This window comes from Balaenoptera ricei, chromosome 20 (genome assembly GCF_028023285.1).
Source record: "Balaenoptera ricei isolate mBalRic1 chromosome 20, mBalRic1.hap2, whole genome shotgun sequence".
Classification (NCBI taxonomy): domain Eukaryota; kingdom Metazoa; phylum Chordata; class Mammalia; order Artiodactyla; family Balaenopteridae; genus Balaenoptera; species Balaenoptera ricei.
In genome coordinates, this window is record NC_082658.1 from 43,387,510 (window position 1) to 43,408,751 (window position 21,242).

Here is a 21,242-nt window from a genome sequence, read left to right on the forward strand (position 1 = left end):
CACAGGGAAAGCCTGGATGGTTCATGAGGTTCATAGCTCACATATACCCAGGTTTTACTGCTGGAATTCTAAATTCTGCCACACCCTCACCCCAAGTGTCTTCATGTGTTGAGTGACAATGGTGGGTGCTGCAGAGGCATACAGAAATGGGCCAGACATTGTGTTGTTTCTTTTTCTCAAGGAAACCATGTCACAGTAGGGGGACTTCCCTGGTGTTCCAGTGGCTAAGACTCTATGCTCCCAATGCAGGGGGTCCAGGTTCAATACTTCGGGGGGTGGGGACGGGGGTGCTGTTAAAACAGCACTAGCTTTGCACCTACATGTGGTTTTGTCCACTCTAAGTCCAGCTCTGCCCTTACAGGCTGTGAAACCTTTGGCAAATGACTTCACCTCTTTGCACCTCAGCTTCCTCATCTGTAAGACAGGAATAAACATAGCACCTACCTTACTGGACTGTGAGGAGATAACCCTGTAAAGTTGTTTTCTTTCTTCCAGAGGATGAGGTCAAGCAAAGGACATTTAAAAATACCAAATTATTTTGTGTGTGTGTGTGTGTTCTATATACTCAGGGTTTTCGTTGTCTTTCATTTACAAATTCTTTTATTTGGAAAATAGAGAAGCAGATGCCCTCTCTGTGCTCAGCTGCTTTTTAGCACCCATCAAACGATCGGTAATTATCTGATTTATTTGATTTCCTCTTTGCTGTCTTCCCTCAATAACAAGTACGTCCCTGAGCGTAGGGATGGTCCGTCCGATCGAACGTTCTGGCCCAGTGTTCAGCATAGAAGGCTGCACCTGGGAGGCCTGCAGGGAGGCGAGGTCGGGGAGAAGGCAGAGACGCACGCGGGCGCAGGGTGGCAGATCTGGGCGCGGTGGCCTCGACGCAGGGCACCCGGCTCCGCGCCGCCCGCGCCGTCTCCGCCCCAATCGCCCGGCTCGCGCATCCGGCCCATGGCCAGCAGGTGGCGCTGCAGGCCGGGCCCTGGAGCCTGGAAGCCGGAAGCTGCGGCGCGGTCCGGGTGGGAGAACTCTGGGTGCTGGCGTCCCCGCAGGCTCCGCACCCTCCGCGCCGCCTCCGCCTCCCGCCTCCCTCCCGCCTCCCTCCCGCCTCCCGCGCTCGGTCCAGAAAGGGCCCCGCGGATGTCCTCGGGACGAGCGGCCCCGGGCCCACAGGGAACATGGGCGTGCTTCGGCCCGGACTGTGCCCGGGTCTCACCCAGGACATGGTCCAGCTTCTGCGGAGCCGCGGGATCAAGACAGGTGATCGCAGGCGTGCGCCAGTGCGGGCCACGCGGCCGGGCCCAGCGCGGAGGCCGGCCCCGGCCCTGGCACACCCGGGAGGGGGGCCCCTCCGGGGGGGGCCCCTCCCCCCCCCTCCTCCGCCCACAGCCTCCTTGAGAGCCCGGGAAGGTGGGAGTGGGCTAGCCACGTCCCAGGAAGGGTAGAACCCCCACTGTGTGCCAGGCACCACGCCAGGTCCTTCGGCTCAGCTAGTCGACGTAGGCGAGGAAAAGTCAAGTGAGGGAGGCCCCCGAGCCTCCCTTCCTGCCCACCAACCCCACGTGTTTTGTTTTCAGTGGTGGACCTGGTTTCAGCAGACCTGGAGGAAGTAGCCCAGAAATGTGGCTTGTCTTATAAGGTGAGCTGACAATCTCCGCTCCAAACCTGGATGTCTCTAAATGCCCATCCCTGAGCAAAGGGTTCCCAGAGATTGATCAGGGGGCCGTATGAGACCCTGGGGGGGGGGGCCTCCTCCATTGGCGGGTCATTGCCGAGTACTCTGGGCTGCTTCGGGTCGGAGCGCCCCGGCCCTCTCCTGAGTTTCCCCGCCCCTTCCGCAGGCCCTGGTCGCCCTGAGGCGGGTGCTGCTGGCTCAGTTCTCGGCTTTCCCCTTCAATGGCGCTGATCTCTACGAGGAGCTGAAGACCTCCACTGCCATCCTGTCCACCGGCATTGCAAGGTTTGTGTGGGTACTTGGGGGAAAAGGTGAGAGGCGGGCTTTTGATACTTGCGTCTAGGGAGAGCAGGCTTTTTCAAACAGTGCTGAGGATGTTCAGGACTTTGAGTTCTCTTAAGCTCTAACAGGGTTTCAACAACTCCTAACTTTTGGGATGCAGAATTATTTGGGGGGGGCTGTCCTGGACTTATAGTAGGATGTTTGGCAGCATCCCTGGCCTCTAGCCACTAGAAGCCGGGTAGCACCTCCCTTCCCATGTCTGACAATCAAAAATGTCTCCAGCTGTGACCAAATGACCCCCCACCCCCACCCCAGGGTGGCAAAATTGCCGCTGGGTGAAAACCACTGTCCTGTGACACAAGATGTCAGTATTCCATTATTATTCAGCAGATCAGAGCAACTCTTCTCTGCCCCTACCTCCTCTTTCCCTTAAGGATGGGGCAAGAGAGAGCATGGCAGGACTAACATTGACTGAGTGCCTACTACATACGAGCCACTGACACATAGTAGGTTATATAATAGGTTGTATAATCTCTTCAGTGACCCTGTGAGCTAGTGATTTTTTTTTTTTCTTTTTCTTTTTTAAAAAATTTATTTATTTTTGGCTGTGTTGGGTCTTCGTTGATGGGCGCGGGCTTTCTCTAGTTGTGGAGAGTGGCACTACTCTTTGTTGCGGCGCGCGGGCTTCTCATTGCGGTGGCTTCTCTTGTTGCAAAGCACGGGCTCTAGGTGCGCGGGCTTCAGTAATTGTGGCACGTGGGCTCAGTAGTTGTGGCTTGCGGGCTGTAGAGCTCAGGCTCAGTAGTTGTGGCACACAGGCTTAGTTGCTCCGCGGCATGTGGGATCTTCCCGGACCAGGGCTTGAACCTGTGTCCCCTGCATTGGCAGGCGGATTCTTAACCACTGCACCACCAGGGAAGCCCGAGTTAGTGATTATTAACCCCACTTGAGTTCAGCCCAAGAGGAGTGAGGGGCAGAGGTGGGGCTCCAGCCCTGGGGCACTTGATCCAGAACTTGGTTCATTCCCCATACTCTGCAGCAGGAGGGAACAAGAGTAGTTACCTTCTGCCGTGTTGTGTGGAGAGAGAAAGAGTTGGAAGAAAACAGGCGGCTTCTGGCCAAGGAAGTCTGACCTCATTCTTGGCCTGTTGGTGCAGAATTTGATAAAGAACTCTGCCACCGCAAAGGTCTTTGGATTGGTTTGGCCCTCCCTGTTTCCATAACACATTCTCTTGACAAGGTTCATAGAGCACAGTGCTTGCTTTCCCCGGGTTGGGGGTTCAGTTCTGTCATTCATCAAGCCCTGGCCGAGTGCCTACGGGTTCCAGTTAAGTGCAGATGATACAGGTACAGGTGAGGCAAGGCACTTAAGAACCCATTGGATAGAGAAGGCAGGTAAACACAAGTGAGAGGTGTGAGCATGCGTGGAGGCAGCATAAAGAGGGGGTGATTGGAAATTCCCTGGCAGTCCAGTGGTTAGGACTTGGAGCTCTCACTGCCAGGGGCCCGGGTTTGATCCCTGGTTGGGGAGCTAAGATCCCGCAAGCTGCATGGTGTGGCAAAAATAAAAGATAAAAAATGAGGGGGTGATTAACAAGGAGCAGCCTTGGCCTTTGGGAGCTTATAAAGCCAGCATTATACAGAGGAAGCAGTCAGGTGATAAACTGGCAAGATGGCAGCCACAGTGGGTCACTACAGGGGAGATCAGAGAGGTTCAGGAAAGCTCTATGCAGGAGGCAGGCCTTGGGCAGTGAGGAACGGATGGGCCTTCTCTGAGTACTCCGGCACAGTTACTCCAGGTACGTAGTTTCATTTGTCTTCACAATCACAATGAGCGCGTTGCAATGAAAATCATCATCCTGTATATGAAGAAACTGGGACTCAGGTTAAGTGACTTGCTCAAGATCCCACAGCTAGGGACTTCCCTGGGGGTCCAGTGGTTAGGACTCTGCGCTTCCACTGCAGGGGGGCACAGGTTTGATCCCTGGTTAGGGAACCAAGATCCTGCAAGCTGTGTGGCGAGGCCAAAAAAAAAAAGATACCTCAGCTGGTAAGTGGCAGACCAGGCCCTTGACGTCACACCTGTCAGGCTTCTAAGCATAAGAACCCACCTCTAGCGCATCTGCCCTATTGCCTCCTCCAGGCAGGAGGCTGTATTGTGAAAGTAGAGTTACAGGCATAGGGTGGAGGTGGGCAGGGTGGATGGGGCTGGGGAGCCTGGCAGGAGAGAGGCCCAGGAGGATATGGCAGGGGAGGGTGTGTGAGCTGATCTAGGGCAGGGGACGGCAGGAGGCACGCTGAAGAAATGTGATAAGCCTTCCTGCCAGGGGGAATATAGATGTGAAGAATCAAAGACGACCCACTAGGTTTCTAGCCGTCCTCACAGTGTTCTTTGGACACTTGATGGATGTAACTCTAACACGGGAGGGGAGGGGAGTTCTGTAGTCAACAGCTCGGGAAATGCTGGTTAACCCAAATGAAGCAGGTTTCCCTGCTGTAGGTTTTCTCGCAGCTTGTAATGCTGGCGGGCACCGTGGATCTTTACGAGGTCAAGAAAGCATGTAGCGTGCCTTGGAAGAAGCCGTACTAACTGGGGAGATGGGTGGTTCCCTGAAGGCTAGAGCTGTGTCTTGTTCATCTCTGCCTCTTCCTCGTTTTAGAAAAAGGCCTGCAGGAAATGTGAGACATTCAGGCGATGTTTGAATGAATGGCTGAAAGAATGACTAAAAGCCAGTTCAGAGGGAAAGGTGGAGAATAAATCCCAGAAATCACTTGTGTTCAAAACTGGTGGTAAGACCCAGTTTTACTGCTGCTCCACAGGCAGGCGGAGGAAGGGGGGTGGTCTGTCCATGTTGAGGAGCAGAGGTGGTTGGTGGGAAGGTCCATCAGGAGACATGGAATGGAAACAGGTGAGAAGTCTGCTGGAAGGTGGATCTGGGAATTCCTTATGGAGACTGATCCTCACAGCCAAGAATGAGGTTGATTTTTTTTTTTAAATAAATTTATTTATTTATTTATTTATTTGTGGCTGCATTGGGTCTTCATTGCTGCGCACGGGCTTTCTCTAGTTGCAGCGAGCGGGGGCTACTCTTCATTGCGGTGCGCAGGCTTCTCATTGCAGTGGCTTCTCTTGTTGCAAAGCACAGGCTCTAGGTGCGCAGGCTTCAGTAGTTGTGGCATGCGGGCTCAGTAGTTGTGGCTTGCGGGCTCTAGAGCACAGGCTCAGTAGTTGTGACGCACAGGCTTAGTTGCTCCGCGGCATGTGGGATCTTCCCGGACCAGGGATCGAACCCGTGTCCCCTGCATTGGCCGGCGGATTGTTAACCACTGCACCACCAGGGAAGCCCCCGAGGTTGATTCTTTTTTTGATTTTTTTTTTTTTTTTTAAATTTATTTATTTACTTATGGCTGTGTTGGGTCTTCGTTTCTGTGCGAGGGCTTTCTCTAGTTGCGGCGAGCGGGGGCCAGTCTTCATCGCGGTGCGCGGGCCTCTCACTGTCGCGCCCTCTCTTGTTGCGGAGCACAGGCTCCAGACGCGCAGGCTCAGTAGTTGTGGCTCACGGGCCTAGTTGCTCCGCGGCATGTGGGATCCTCCCAGACCAGGGCTCGAACCCACGTCCCTTGCATTGGCAGGCAGATTCTCAACCACTGCGCCACCAGGGAAGCCCCATGTATCCTTGTTGAGACTCAGATGTGGTCCTCGCCCTAAGAGTTTTTGATTCAGTAGGTCTGGTGTGGGGCCTGAGAATCTGCATTTCTAATCAGTTCCCAGGTGAGGCTGATGCTGCAGGTCTGGGGACCACACTGGGAGAACCACTGCTATAATGGGACTGGGGGTTCTCTGATCTCAGTGGGAGGAACGGGAGCCAGCAGTGGCAGAGGCTGGATGCTCTTTAAAAAGGTGCTTATTACACAGAGACAAGGTGAGCACAGTTATCCCAAGAAGCCCCAGGGCCGGAGTGGTAACCAGAGCGTTTTGAGCAGCAGGGCCCTGTGGTTATAATCATGGGGGCCCTGGAATTGAAAGAGATGGGTTGCTTAATTAAGTGCTGCTTGGCATGTACAGAGGGGTCATGGGAGGTCTTCCAGGACCATCACAAAGGCCTGGAGCCCATGGAGGTGATTACAGGGTTGGGACAGGGATGCATGTGGCCAGGAAATGGAGATGTTAGTATAGGCTGTGATGGAGGTGAAATTTCAGCCCACCGGTTGGGCAGGATATGTCGTTTTTCCCTTGCTGCTTTCAATAATTTTTCTTTGTCTTTAATTTTTGCCACTTTGATTACTATGTGTCTCGGCGTGTTTCTCCTTGGGTTTATCCTGCATGGGACTCGCTGCGCTTCCTGGACTTGGGTGGCTATTTCCTTTCCCATGTTAGGGAAGTTTTCAACTATAATCTCTTCAAATATTTTCTCGAGTCCTTTCTCTCTCTCTTCTCCTTCTCGGACCCCTATAATGCGAATGTTGTTGCGTTTAATGTTGTCCCAGAGGTCTCTTAGGCTGTCTTCATTTCTTTTCATTCTTTTTTCTTTAGTCTGTTCCGCAGCAGTGAATTCCACCATTCTGTCTTCCAGGTCACTTATCCGTTCTTCCACCTCAGTTATTCTGCTATTGATTCCTTCTAGTGTAGTTTTCATTTCGGTTATTGTATTATTCATCTCTGTTTGTTTGTTCTTTAATTCTTCTAGGTCTTTGTTAAACATTTCTTGCATCTTCTCGATCTTTGCCTCCATTCTTTTTCCAAGGTCCTGGATCATCTTCACTATTATTATTCTGAATTCTTTTTCTGGAAGGTTGCCTATCTCCACTTCATTTAGTTGTTTTTCTGGGGTTTTATCTTGTTCCTTCATCTGGTCCATAGCCTTCTGCCTTTTCATCTTGTCTATCTTTCTGTGAATGTGGTTTTTGTTCCACAGGCTGCAGGATTGTAGTTCTTCTTGCTTCTGCTGTCTGCCCTCTCGGTTGGGCAGGATATGAGGTGTAGGTAGTGACCTGTTTCCTGGTGGTTTAGGGACAGAAACTGGATTAGGATTGGCCATGACTTGAATTTATCTCAAGGCTTCCACAGCCAGAGTGTTGATAACAAAGGAACCTTCTATCACTCATTTGTCTGGAAGCATTTATTGTGTATCTCCTGTGTTTCAGCCACTGTACCAGTTCTGGGGTGAGCAAGGCCCAGTCCTTGCCCCAGGGTGCTCTGGGCCAAAAACTTTTGCTCTTTAAGAGGATGAAAAGACAAGCGATAGAACGGGGAAAATATTTGCAATCCATGTATTCAACAAAGGACTTGCATCTGGAATATATAAAGAATTCTTAAAACTCAGCAGTAGAACAAACAATGCAATTAGAAAATGGGCAAAAGAAACGACCAGACATTTCACCAACGACGTTCAACATCACTGGTTATTAGGGAAATACAAATTAAAGCCACAATGAGATATTACTACATACCTCCTAGAATGGCTAAAATAAAGAATAGTGATAACTCCAAATGCTAGTAAGGGTGTGGAGAAACTGGATTACCTCATACATTGCTGGTGGGAAAATAAAATAGCATAGGCACTCTGGAAAACAAGTTAGTAGTTTCTTGTGAAATTAATATGCACTTACCATACAACCCAACAGTTGTATTCTGGGGCATCTATTCCAGAGAAATAAAAACTTAGGTTTACAGAAAAACCTGTATGCAAATGTTCATAGCCGTTTTATTCATAATTTCCTCCAACTGGAAACAGCTAAAATGTCCTTCAATGGGTGAATGGTTAAACAAACTTGGTCCATCCATACCATGGAATACACTCGGCAGTAAAAAAGAACAAACGATACATGTGACAACTTGGATCTCGAGGGAATGATGCTGAGTGAGAAAAGCCAATCACAAAAGTTACATATTGTGTGATTCTGTGTACATAATATTCTTGAAATAACATAACAATAGAGATGGAGAACAGATTAAGCGGTTGCCAGGGGCTAGGGATTAGGGGTGGATGGAAGGGGAGTGGCTATAAAAGGGTGGCACAAGGGAGCCTTGCAGCAATGGAAATGTTCTGTATCTTGCTTGCGGTGGTTACATAAACCCATGCATGTGATGAAATGGCATAGAGTTATACACACAGACACACACGGAAATAATGGTGGTGAATCTGAATAAGCTCTGTGGATTGCACCAGTGTCAATTTGCGATGTTGTAGGGTAGTACAATACATCTTATAGTGAAAGATGCTACCGTTAGGGGAAACTAGGTAAAGGGTACATGGGACCACCCTGTACATTGTTTTTTGCAACTTCCTGTGAATCTATAATTATATCAAAGTTTTAGAAAATGACAAATTATGGGAAATGCTATCAAGGAAACCCATAAGGGGCTGAGATGGAGAATGAAAGGACCATTGGATGGGGTGGCAAAGAGACCTCTGTGGAGAAGTGATCACCCAGAGTGATCTGTAAGCTGAGAGTGAAAGGATGAGGGGCCAGAGGAGGAACATTTAGCCGTGCCGGCTTTCCCCAAAGGAAACCCTACCAGGCGAAGCCTCCTGGCCAGAGATGTTAGAATGTCTCTGGACAGAACAGTGCTTGGAAGGGATGTCTTGCTTTTTTTCCTGGTTCCTCCTCCCCTCCCTTCCCTCGAATCCCCTCCGTTGATTCTCTTGCCTCCTCTTCTGTCATCAGCCTGGACAAACTGCTGGATGCTGGTCTCTATACTGGAGAAGTGACTGAAATTGTAGGAGGCCCAGGTAGCGGCAAAACCCAGGTACACGTGCGTCCAGCAGCCAGGAGGGTTGGGGGAGGTGGGTGCATAGCCCTGGGTCCCTGGGGATGCTTCTGCCAGTGTGCTTGTGATTCAGAGGTCGGAAGAGAGAAGATGGGTGGTGAGGAGTGGGGCTTGGGCTTGGCCCATTCGTGTCTCTGGGATCTGGACAAGATTTGGTGGGAGCACCCATGCTGGGCCCTCCTTGAGGGCTCAAGTTCACCCAGTGCCCCATCTCTACTCAGGTATGTCTTTGTGTGGCTGCACACGTGGCCCATGGCCTGCAGCAGAACGTCCTGTACATCGATTCCAATGGAGGGCTCACAGCTTCCCGCATCCTCCAGCTACTTCAGGCCAGAACCCCAGATGAGGGGGAGCAGGTAGAGAGCAGGAGGGCTGGGTTCCTTGGAGGTTCTGACACCGTAAGTAAGACCCCGTTATCCAGCGTGGCAAGAATTTTGGTCATTTGTGTGAATAGATATTTCTGGCTTTGACACTTGCTGTTCTACTAATACTTTCTGTTCTGCAAGCCTCCCCATTATGACATCATCCCACCCCTGCCATACCCTAATTCAGGGCTGCCATACACCCAGCATCTGTGCTTCTCTCCCATTCCTTGCCCGTGGAAGACACACTAATCAGTCCTGTCCCTCCTTCCCACGGAGCTCCGCCGTGGCTTTGCAGCCCAGCACCCAGGCAGCCACGTTGGTGAGAACTGGCCCATCAGACAGAGCCCCTTTGCCATCCTGGACCTGAGTCCTTCTGTCTAAGTGCCTCTTCCTGCTCAGCCTCAAAAATCCCTCTTCATCTTGCGCGACCCCCTGCTCCTCTTCTCCAGAGCTCTCCCTTCTATCTCCTACCTCTTCAGGCGGGAGCTCTCCAGAGGATCCAGGTGGTGCGTGCGTTTGACATCTTCCAGATGTTGGATGTGCTGCAGGACCTGCGAGGTGCTGTGTCCCAGCAGGTGAGCCTGCTCTTCGGCCCCTCCCTGCTCCCCCCAGCTGGCCAGTGCTGTCTGCATGTGGGCAGGTGTCCTACTACAGACTCTGCTTGGAAACGCAGATGTGCAATCTGGTGACTCTAGCTGTGTCTGCCGCTCCCAGGATGGGATTTCCGGATGCTTAATTCATTCCTGAGTGCCTCCTCGTTTACATGCCCATCTTCCCCACTAAAGAGTAAGCCCCTTCCTTGAGTGCAAGGATCATGTCATATTCATCTCTGCATTCCAACGCCGGATCCGTTAAGATTACTTTCAGCTGCAAGTAATAGAGTCTATCTGACAGACACTTGAACCTTGAGGACTTTTAATTATCTCACGTGAGTGGAGGTTGGCAAGTCCATAATGTCAGGGCTGTAGGTTGGTGTGCCTGGTTCTCTTGCTCTTCCCCCTCATGATTGCAAAGTGGCTGCTATGGCTCAGAGCATCATGTCTTCACACATCCATATTACATCCATATTTAGGTCAGTGAGAGATAGATGCCTCTTTTCTGTACCTCTTCCCTTTTATAAGGGAAGAAAAACCTTCCTCTGGAACCCCCCAGTATGCTTCCCTGTTCCCATTACATCTAATTGACCAAAACTGAGCTATGTGTTTTTCCTAGACCAGGGGTTGGGCCCACCTTCCCTGATGTCAGGAGATTTCTGCCCAGTACTTGAACACATTCAGAGTCCTGTTAACAAGGAAGAGGGGTTTGGAATGGCATTTGGGTTGGTACCCTGCTACACCTGATAGGTGCTTAGACAGGATTTGGTGCACTGATTTATACACTCTTAGATTTGGGAGACACCTTACAGAGGATAGTTTAATTCATCTTAAACTTTATCTCTCACCCCAAAGCATAACATGTTCCCATGGGCATACCCAGGGTTGTATATAAAGTAAAGCATTTTTATAAACTTTAGAACATACAATAGTTGAACAAATGCTTGCCATAGGAATCGTAGCAGGCTATGACACCCCCATGTGTTGAGACATGAAGTCAAGTAGTCCTGACCTAATCCAACCCTCTCGCTTCTAGAGATGAGGAGAGTGAGGGCCAGAGACATTCAGTCAGTTGCCCAAAGTCACCACATATTTAGGATAAGAACAAAGCTTATAACCCAGATCTCTCAACTCCCAGGTCAAAAGACGATATTTTTTACTGTAGGGCCATTAGATGGTATATATTTCTATTATTGCATAGCAAGTTACTACAAACTTAGTGACTTAAAACAACACATATTTATTACCTCACAGTTTCTGTAGGTCAGGAGTCTGGGCACAGCTTAGCCTGGTCCCCTACTTAGGGTCTCATTAGGCCATGATCAAGGTGGCAGCTAGGCTGTGTTCTTATCTGGAGGCTCAACTGGGGAAGAACCACTTACAAGTTCATTCAGGTTTTTGGCAGAATTCATTTCCTAGAGGCTTCAGTTCCTTGCTGGCAGCTGGTTGCTGGCAGAGGCCACCTTCAATTCTTTGAAGCTGCCCACTGTTCCTGACATGTGGCCCTTTGCATAGGCAGTTCACAGCACCATCATAGGCAGCAACACACCATCTTACATAACATAATATAATCACGGGGTGGCAGCCCATTCCCTTTGCCATATAATGTAGCCTAATCAAGAGAGTGACATCCAGGGAATTCCCTGGCGGTCCAGTGGTTAGGACTCTGCACTTTCACTTCCAAGGGCCTGGGTTCAATCCCTGGTCGGGGAACTAAGATCCTACAAGCCATGTAGTGCAGCCAAAAAAAGAGAGTGACATCCTAACACCTTTGACATTTGACTAGTAAGAAAGCAAGTCACGGGACTCCCCCAGGGTCAAGGGGAAGGGATCATAGAGGACTCAAACACCTAGAGGTGGGGATCGTGGGGTCTCTCTGCCACAGATACCTGATAGCCCCATTGTTACAAGCAGCAAAAGGCTTGTTGTCCCATTTTGGCCAGAGATTTCAACCTCTCCCAGAGAGTAAGGAAGGGCTAAGCTGATCTCTCTCTTTTCTGCCAGCGTCTCTTAGACAGCCAGTGACTGGCCAAGAGTCAATAACTGGGATGTGAAGGGGGAGACATGCAAAAGACAGACAAGATAAGCTGAATATCCAGGACTTGGCCAATATGAGATGAAAAAAACCAGTTATGGAAACAGAATTGGCAAATGGGCTCGATATAAGGAATAAAGGAGGAGAGAAGGGAAGCTTCAAGGACAAGAAACATTTTAGGTCTAAGAAACTAGGAGGATGTTTCCTAGTTTCCTGGTTTTAACAGGTGGCTGTCTATATAGTCTATATTTGAAACCTTTTCTTTTTTTTTTTTTTGGCTGTGTTGGGTCTTTGTTGCTGCACATGGGCTTTCTCTAGTTGTGGCGAGCAGGGGCTACTCTTCATCACGGTGCACAGGCTTCTCGTTGCGGTGGCTTCTCTTGTCACAGAGAACGGGCTCTAGGTGCGCTGGCTTCAGTAGTTGTGGCTCGCAGGCTCAGTAGTTGTGGCACACGGGCTTAGTTGCTCTGCGGCATGTGGGATCTTCCCGGACCAGGGCTCGAACCCATGTCCCCTGCATTGGCAGGCAGATTCCTAACCACTGCGCCACCAGGGGAGCCCCTGGAACCTTTTTAGATATGGAAGATTAGGCCCTAGAGGCACAATCTGGAAAGAGACTGAAGTGAAGAGAAGGCTGACCTCTTCAGCAAAGGAAGTTAGGAAGTTGGGACGTAAGCAGGAGAGGGAAAAGAGAGCCTGACAAGATGATGGGGGACTGGCCACAAGGAGAAAGATTCTACTAAGAAAATTCCTGACCAGGAGACCACAGGATCTGAGCAGGGATTTCTCAAATTTAATTATTTTAGGGTATCTGTGATGTCCTGTGATTTAAACTCTCTCTTTCCACCCAATTCTTCAGTAAAATCTGTTATACATACAAATGGGGGTGGGAAAAAAAAGACATTGCTGAAATTCCATCATACATGCCCAGCTGTATTTGGGGTGGGGGAGGTTATTTCTTACCAGTTTCTGAAAGAGGAGCAGGCTTGTCTGGTAATGGTCGCCCCCTAGAGGCCACCTGGTTCATGGCACCTGCTTCCCATCAACCCCGCAGGTGAGCAGTTCTTCAGGAACTCTGAAGGTGGTGGTTGTGGATTCGGTCACTGCGGTGGTCGCCCCACTTCTGGGAGGTCAGCAGAGGGAAGGTGAGTGGTGTGGCAGAGCCCAGGGGTCTTGATCTTGCCTCCCGGCTCTGGAGTCCTATTTCCGGCCAGCCTGGTCCCTGATGCCCTGCTGCCCACCCTCTTCGGTTTTTCTTCCCCAGGCTTGGCCTTGATGATGCAGCTGGCCCGAGAGCTGAAGACTCTGGCCCGGGACCTCAGCGTGGCACTGGTGGTGAGGAAGTGGGCTTGGCCAGCCATCCTTGCCTTACCTCTGGTCCCTGGGCTTCACCAAGTGGGGAGCTGTTCTTCCTAGTTACAGTTCTTTATTTCCCTTAAAGAGCAGCTTCTGAACCCTCTAAGTGGCCCTTTGGGAAAGGACCATAGCCCAACTTCCCTGAGTCATCTAGAGCACGAGACTGGGAGGGGATCAGACCTTAAATAGCCAAGGGATCAGGGACAGTCTTGTTTTTCCTTTTACTTTCTTTAAGTCAGTTTTATTGAGGTATAATTCATACAGAGTAACCTTCTCCTTGTTTGAAGTTTGATACAGTCATCTCCAGCCTTGTTACCCCACCGCAATCAAGATACTGAATATTTCTGTCACCCCAGAAAGATCCTCCGGCCCCAGACAACCACTGATGTGGTTTCTGTCCCAATAGTTTTGCCTTTTCCAGAGCTTCATAGAAAGGGATCTTTTGGCTTTTAAAGTAACTTTTTCTGCTTATGGAGTAGTTTATTAAAAATCTGCATGCTTCTCATAAAAGAGGGTAAAAAATAGTTAAATATAAGAGTCAATTTGTAATCGATCTCCACATCCACAGAAACCATATTAATATTTTTATATACCTCCATAGAATCTTTTTTCTCTGCATATATACATATACTTTTTTTTTTAAACTTTTGGGTTTATTTTTATTTATTTATTTATGGCTGTGTTGGGTCTTCGTTTCTGTAAGAGGGCTTTCTCTAGTTGCGGCAAGCGGGGGCCACTCTTCATCGCAGTGTGCGGGCCTCTCTTGTTGTGGAGCACAGGCTCCAGACGCGCAGGCTCAGTAATTGTGGCTCACGGGCCTAGTTGCTCTGCGGCATGTGGGATCTTCCCAGACCAGGGCTCGAACCCGTGTCCCCTGCATTGGCAGGCAGATTCTCAACCACTGCGCCACCAGGGAAGCCCTATACATATACTTTTAACCAATTTTCCAACTAAACTGTAATCTTGTTTAAAAAAAAAACACACCACCATTTCCCATGTCTTTTAATAGATTCTTTAAGAATGCCAGTTTTAGCAGCTACGTATTATTTTGTTTAATACCTATGTTACAGGGGTCAGGAAACCTTTCCTCTAAAGGACCAGGTAGTAAATACGGTTTGCCTTCCCTATCCGTGGGTCCTGCGTCTGTGGATTCAACCAACTGTGGATTTGAGCTGTAGTTGGTTGAATCTGTGGATGCGGAACCCACAGATACGAAGGGCCAACTATACTACACCATCTTATTTCATTTTATTTTATCTATTTATTTCTTGGGCTGTGCTGCGAGGCACTATAAAAGGTTATAGTTTTTGTGCACCTACCAGCAGCATAAGGGGATTTGTTCTTCTATTCTTTTGTTCTTTTTTTTTTTTTTTTGGCTGCGTTGGGTCTTCGTTGCTGCGCGCAAGCTTTCTCTAGTTGCAGCAAGCAGGGACTGCTCTTTTTTGTGGTGTGTGGGCTTCTCTTGCTGTGGAGCACGGGCTCTAGGCACACAGGCTTCAGTAGTTGAAGCACGCGGGCTCAGTAGTTGTGGCCTATGGGCCCTAGAGCGCAGGCTCAGTAGTTGTGGCGCTTGGGCTTAGTTGCTCCGCAGCATGTGGGATCTTCCCGGACCAGGGATTGAACCCATGTCCCCCTGCATTGGCAGGCGGATTCCTAACCACTGCGCCGCCAGGGAAGTCCCTTCTTTTGTTCTTATACTGGGTCCCAAGGCCTCCCTTTCCAGACTGTAGCATGCATGTGAGCACCTGCTGTGTGCCAGGCTCTGGCTTAGGTAGCAGGGATTCAATGATGAACAAGCCACACCTCTGCCCAGGGGTGGGGTGGGGAGCAGGGGGTAACCTCAAGAGGATGCAGTGAGGTTGGCGTTGCTTACCTGAGACTAGCCTGGGCAGAGTAGAGCTGACCGACCAAATTAGGATCCCCCTTTCCAAAACGCCTCCCACGTCTACACACAGATGCACACCCTGACACAAAGGGGTGGGTGCACGTGGTCTCAGGATGCCCGATTGCTGCGTTGGGGTTGTAGTGGGCCTTAGCGGACAGCACTGCTTTTCCCAGACACATGCCCCGTTACCTTTTATTGGAATCAAGCCTGGGGCATTGTGGTTTAGTGGCAAGAGCTCTGCGCAAGTCAGGAGCCCAGGGTTCTGATTCCAGACCGTTGATAAATTATGGAAGCTTGGGGAAGTCGTTTCCCTGTACTAGGCCTCAGCTTTCCCATCTGTAAAATGAAGCCATAGGAGCAGATGTCCTCTGTACCAGCATTACGGATCTATAAGCCTTTGACTCTTTCTGCCGCAGGTGACCAATCACATGACCCGAGACAGGGACAGCGGGCAGCTCAAACCTGCCCTGGGACGCTCCTGGAGCTTTGTGCCCAGCACCCGGCTTCTCCTGGACACCAGCCAAGGTGCAGGAGCATCAGGCAGCTGGCGCGTGGCGTGTCTGACCAAATCTCCCCGTCTGGTGAGCCGGCCCCAGGGGAAAGCCAGGAATCTGGGCCCTTGAGGGTGGCTTCTGTGCCCACAGATGTCTCATCGAGGAACTTCTGGATACTGAGACCCTGCAGCCAAAGAGGCTACCCACTTGGGCTGCTCAACTCAAAAACTCACCTTCCCCTCCTGTCTTGTTCCAGCCAACAGGTTTCCAGGAGACGGTGGACATTGGGACCTGGGGGACTCCAGTGCAGAGCCCAACATTACAGGGAGACCACATGTGACTTGCTGTTGACTGGGACAAACCCTCCTGCACAGTAACGCCTGCCGTTCACTGCCGGCAGCCCTTGGGGCTGCAGAGAAGCTCTCGGGCTGGGCAGACATCTTAGTCCTTAGCTCCTCTCTCTGGAAACACAGTGTTACTGGCTAGAGAGGATGCTACTGTGGAAGGACCCAGAAATTCATGCTGGTACCAGGTTGTCCTCCCTTGTGTCTACCACGTATGTTTCCAGCAGGCGCCGAGTTCAGTGTCTTGGGCATTTCTGAAGAGGCATGCTGGTGACTGGACAGGTAACCCTGTGCATCACCGTCCTGCACTCCATCCTAACACAGTGACTGAGTCTGAGGCCTCTAGCTTGCCTTTGTTTCCCTTCTTCTTCTTTTTTTTTTTTTTTGCCTCTGTTTTTCCATCTGTAAGATGGGGCTCCCTTTCTCTTAACTCTCTCTTTGAGTTACCGGGTGGAAGTAACCTTGTAAGTGCAAAACTCTTCTTTATCTAGGTCCTGATCTTAAAAACATACAAAGGAAATCCTCTGAGCCGCAGAGCCATCCATTTTCCCCCCAGAAGGTGGTTTTTCAGTTTCCCCTAGTGAGGCCCCAAAGAATGGTTATTCCTCTTTCCCTCTTGCCCATTTGGTTTCACAAACCTGCATGCATCACCATGACCAGGTGAGATCGGGAGCTCACTACAGTCCCAGGAATATAATTTAACAGGAAGGGAAGATGTGACCTGGTCCCCGTGAATCCAGCCACTTGTTTAACGTGTGTGGTGCCCTGTGGGGCCCCTCCACAGTGTCGAGTAACCAGAGGTGCTGAACCATGGCCTTGCCCATAAACAGACAGAGGAGAATTTGCACAGTAAATAGAGCCAGCTGGGAAAATTGATGCTGGCGTAAATAATACATGGCAAATCTAGTTCTTTATGTAGAAATTCATTGCTGGTGGCTCCAACATGCAATATAATTACCCCTCTCTTCCTGCCAGCTATACCACAGCCTGGTGCCCTAGTGTATGAAATAACCCCCCTGTCTGTTACGGGCACTGTGGCCATCCCTCTGCAAGCTATAACCCTGGCTGGGCGGAGAGGAGGACACCAGGGAAGGGGAAATAAAAGACAAAGGAGAGAAATGATCAGGATTGTTCACTGACCACAATTTTTAAAGGAAGGTTGCCTTTCTCGGTTTGAGAGCCTGTCATGTAATTAACTAGTTGCTTGGCTGCAGGAAGAGAGGTCAGAGTTACAGGCCGAAGATACGACATTTAGAGGTGATGAACACAGCAGGGATAAAAGCAAGAAGGCTGGAGGACTGGGAACAAGTGGCAGACCAGCCCGAGGGTATCTGCCTGAGTGAGGACAGGCTTGGTAAGCTGCAGACTGGAGGAGGAACGCTGGCGCTGCTGCTTTCACAGGCTCCCAGGAGAAACGAATCTTCAGCATCCTTACACCAGGAGCGGTTGGCGCATAATTGCAACCGTAGTAGGAAACAAGATGTTAAGCTGGGACTGGCACACCCCTGTCACTTGTACCATTTGGGCATCCTGAGCCCGTGCAGACATCACCAATCAATCAAGCATTCTTTTTGGCAGAGCTCAGAGTCCTTTGCAGTTTTGGTTTTTCTCCACACGGCACTCCAGGCAGCCACAACCAGTTGGAACTGGTGTTCAAGGTGGAGGCTGGTCACCATCTCTGCCCCAGGCAGATCTGCCGTATTTCCCATATATGGTGTCGGGTGCTCGGTCCTTGACTCAGGACCCTACAATAGTGTGGTTTGAGAGGCCTGTAAAGATCATAGGCCCCATCTTGTCATTTAACAGAGAAGAAAACTGAGGCCCAAAGAGGAGAAATGACAGTCCCAGTGGCAGAACCGGGGCTGGAACCCAGGACTCTCGATTCCTCAGCCAGGACTCTGTGTCCATGTTGCCTTTAGTTTCCGATCGCCACAGTTCTGTCCTCAGTGGGGACTTCTTCCAGTCACACGGCCTCACCGAGGTAGCCTCTCTGGCCACAAGAAGGCGCTCCATTCATTGCTGCTGCAGACCACCCCGTGACATTTCTGCAGGACTTTGCCCCTCACAGCTCGCTTCCTCCTTGGCCTTGTTCTCGGACGGGGGCTTCACCTCATCCTCATGCTGAGCCCACACACTCCGCTCCAGGCCAGCCACCCTGCGAGGCTCCCCTAACAGGCCTGGGGCCGGGCTGGCCCTCCTGCCCACGTGCCTTTTGCTCCCTTTGCTTACGTGTCTGCCTCCGCCCAGCCGTGACTGCCTTGGTGCACACCCACCCTGACATCCTCCCTTTTTTATGCCTCAGCTGGGGTCTAGATAGACATCACAATCCTCCTGTACCACTCAGACTTGTCTTATTGGCTGCCCATGAGCCCAAGATCCCCTTGCAGGGCCCCCACATTAATTTTTCTTTTGTTCTTTCCACAGTATGGGAGCTCAGCAATTGTTAAACATACAAATGGGTGGGTTTTAAGGCATTTAAAGATGGCAAAGGAGAAACGCAGGAATGTTTTTCACATGATCTAGTCATTGAGGTCCCCCCAGAGTGTCTTTTTACGTATCCTACAGAGGACTGTTGAATGTCCTTGGTCTGATATTACGCAACGTTAATGTTGAGTCCCTACTATGTATGTGCTAGCACTTGATGGCTTTTGTTAGGCACTTGAATTCCCAAAGGCTCTCAGGCTCAAGGTCCATGTATCACTGTGGCTGCTTTCCACTGCAAGTAATGAAACTTGGCTGAAAGAGGCTTAAACAATAACATTTGTTATCTCTAGTAACACGATGTCCAAGGTTGGCTCATTTGGCGGCTCATCAAGCGGCGTAGGGCCTTTCCATCTCTGCTCTGCTCTCCTTTTGTGTTGGTTTTGTCTGTAAGCTTGTTCTCATCAAAGCAGTCATTCTGGACTTCCCTGGTGACGCAGTGGTTAAGAATCCACCTGCCAATGCAGGGGACACGGGTTCGAGCCCTGGTCCGGGAAGATCCCACATGCTGCGGAGCAGCTAAGCCCGTGCGCCACAACTACTGAGCCTGCGCTCTAAAGCCCGCGAGCCACAACTACTGAGCCTGTGCGCCTAGAGCCCATGCTCCGTGACAAGAGAAGCCACCGCAATGAGAAGTCCGTGCACTGCAACGAAGAGTAGCCCCTGCTCGCCGCAGCTAGAGAAAGCCTGCGCACAGCAATGAAGACCCAACGCAGCCAAAAATAAAAATGAATAAATTTATTAAAAAAAGAAGAAAAAAGGGGGGATGCTACTAGAAAGGGGGAAGTGTGCGTGGAGGAGTTGGACGTTGGGTGGGCAACCACCAGTGTCTGCCAAAGTCCATGAGGCAAGTGTATCGAGGCGCGCATGTGCTTAGGCCCTTTGTCCACATCTCATTTAGACCTTCAGAAAGCCTTCCATCTTCCAGACAGTAAATGGGAGTCCAGTGAGGTTATGGACATAAAGCTAATAAGTGGGCAGCACCAGAATCCAAACTTGAATCTGTCTGATCCCAAACCCTACTTCCTTCCATCCTCATGCTGCTGCCTTTGGCTGTGACTATGTGAATGTTTCAATTAAATTCTTCTTTGTATTTTGCCCCGATAGCAACCAAGGCTACCCATCCCAACCTCTTTTTATCTTTGTTCGCCGTAAAAGCTGGATCAGAGATCTACTTTCTCAGCTCTTTCTGATTTCCCTTAGGGAAGTTATGAGAGAATGACAAACACTCAAAGAAGGGAGCTATTATTGGTATTAAGGTGAACCGGGGGTTTGGGGGGAAATAAAGCTGAATGAAAAACAACAGCGTCTGTGTGTCCCTGAGACGTGAGCCAGCAGGAGGTAAGGGATTTATTTTATTTTATTTTTTGGCACGGCATGTGGCATCTTAGTTCCCCGACCAGGGATCAAACCCGTATTCCCCTGCAGTGGAAGTGCGGAGTCTTAACCACTGGACCACGGGGGACATCCCAGGAGGTAAGGGATTTAGGTGCACATCCTAACTAGGTTTTACTGTGCTCTGGCATGGAGTTGCACTGGGGAGAGTTGCTGGGGATGGGCATTGGAGAAGGCTCTGTGATGCTTGGAGCTTAAATTAGAGCTAGGTAGATTATTCATCCAAGCTTACCCTCAAAAAGATGTTTCATGTTTTCCTGTCTTATTTCACTGGCTAGACTAACTTCCGGTGCTAAGTTGAATAGAAACAACAATAGCCATCCTCCTTGTCTTGTTCCTGATTTTAGTGAGCTGTTTCCAGTATTTTATCATTAAGTAAAATGCTGTAGGTTCCCCGTAGTTACCTTTTATGAAGGTAAGGACCTCAGTGTGTTTCCTATCTATCCTGGAGAGGGAGGCCAGGTACTGGCCATTCCATTTGACATGTGTAGAATTCTCTTTCCCAGCCAGTGGAAGGTCCATGCCTCCCAGAGCTGTACAAGTGCACTTCAGCTGCTGCACAAGCTTGAATCCATGAGTAGGCTTTGAATCCTAGCTCTTTGCTGCCTCTTTAGTTTCTGGCTGTAATAGTCTCAATATAAGCCTGGGTTTTGCCAGAAGACAATGGGTGTATGCTGAAAAGTATACAAAGTCAAGGAGCAAGATTTTCATCTCATCTAACTTGGTCTTAGCTCTGACACTGTATGTCATTGGATGAATTAGCTTTTTTAAGCCTTAGTTTCAGCCACTGGGAAATGGGGAAAATAATACCTATTGCATAGAATTGCTTTAGGGTCATATAGCTTATGTAAAACACCAAATACTTCCCCAGGCATATATTGGGTTGGCCAAAAAGTTCTTTTGGGTTTTTCCATACTATCTTGCGGAATAGCATCCAATATTAATACTAGGCACTCTATTTCACATCATTGAAAAGCTTATTAGGATGCCTTGGAGAAACTAGTGACAGCGTCCTGTTCAGGCAAGGCTGGCTTCAAGTGTGACCAGTCCAGTTGCCCAGAGCCTCGTGCTTAGTTTAATGCTCTCCGGTTGCCATCCTGAAATTCTTAACACTTTGAACAAGGGTCCCACATTTGCACTGTGCCCTGAAAACTTTGTAGCCAGTCCTGTCTCCAGGTATGAGTCGAACTCTTGTACCGGAGACACCCTACCACTGATTTCTTAGGGAATAATTCCCTCAGAGAATAACCTCTGATAGAAAAATTGGGGTTAACATCCTGTGTCTGTTTATCACTTCCTGTTCCGTTCTGGGATAACCTACACAACCTCTCTCAGAAAGGAATACTTTATATTTTGCAAAATTTATTAGGTCCGGAGAATTTAAGAGCTGGTGAAGTAGAATGATGATTTGGGATTTTGGAATCGGGAAAATCTAGGTTCAAAACCCTGCTGGGTCCTTTCTGGTTGAATTACTTGGACAAGGTAATGTCTTTGTCTTGTTGGTAAAATGTATGTTGCAGGGGAATTACATTTTCCTTATTGGTAAAATATATGCCTCAGGGGAA

At 49.7% G+C, this 21,242-nt stretch overlaps 1 protein-coding gene across 5 annotated transcripts; it reads left to right on the forward strand.

Moving 5' to 3' along the window:
* Window positions 1–996: 996 nt before the first annotated feature.
* On the forward strand, window positions 997–19,585 carry RAD51D (RAD51 paralog D). Of its 5 annotated transcripts, XR_009499750.1 has the most exons (11): window positions 997–1,260; window positions 1,578–1,639; window positions 1,842–1,960; window positions 8,627–8,708; window positions 8,951–9,127; window positions 9,574–9,669; window positions 12,777–12,867; window positions 12,987–13,057; window positions 15,380–15,544; window positions 15,714–16,083; window positions 17,016–19,585. XR_009499750.1 is itself a non-coding variant. In XM_059908886.1 (10 exons), exons 1-10 carry the CDS (start codon window positions 1,179–1,181, stop codon window positions 15,795–15,797), a joined length of 1,029 nt encoding a protein of 342 aa, XP_059764869.1. In that variant the 5' UTR covers window positions 997–1,178; the 3' UTR covers window positions 15,798–19,585. The 5 variants fall into 5 exon arrangements, 4 of the variants coding, with proteins under 4 accessions (XP_059764869.1, XP_059764870.1, XP_059764871.1 ...); XM_059908886.1 differs by having other exon boundaries at window positions 15,714–19,585; XM_059908887.1 differs by having other exon boundaries at window positions 8,951–9,085; window positions 15,714–19,585.
* Window positions 19,586–21,242: the final 1,657 nt, after the last annotated feature.

What these genes read in the sequence shown, in the direction of transcription:
- RAD51D (XM_059908886.1), top strand. Translation starts at nt 1,179, where the DNA reads ATGGGCGTGCTTCGGCCCGGACTGTGCCCGGGTCTCACCCAGGACATG. An exon ending in GAGGTGCTGTGTCCCAGCAG is followed by an intron (nt 9,670 to 12,776) that starts GTGAGCCTGCTC and finishes TCAACCCCGCAG; the next exon opens with GTGAGCAGTTCTTCAGGAAC. An exon ending in GGGAGGTCAGCAGAGGGAAG is followed by an intron (nt 12,868 to 12,986) that starts GTGAGTGGTGTG and finishes TTTCTTCCCCAG; the next exon opens with GCTTGGCCTTGATGATGCAG.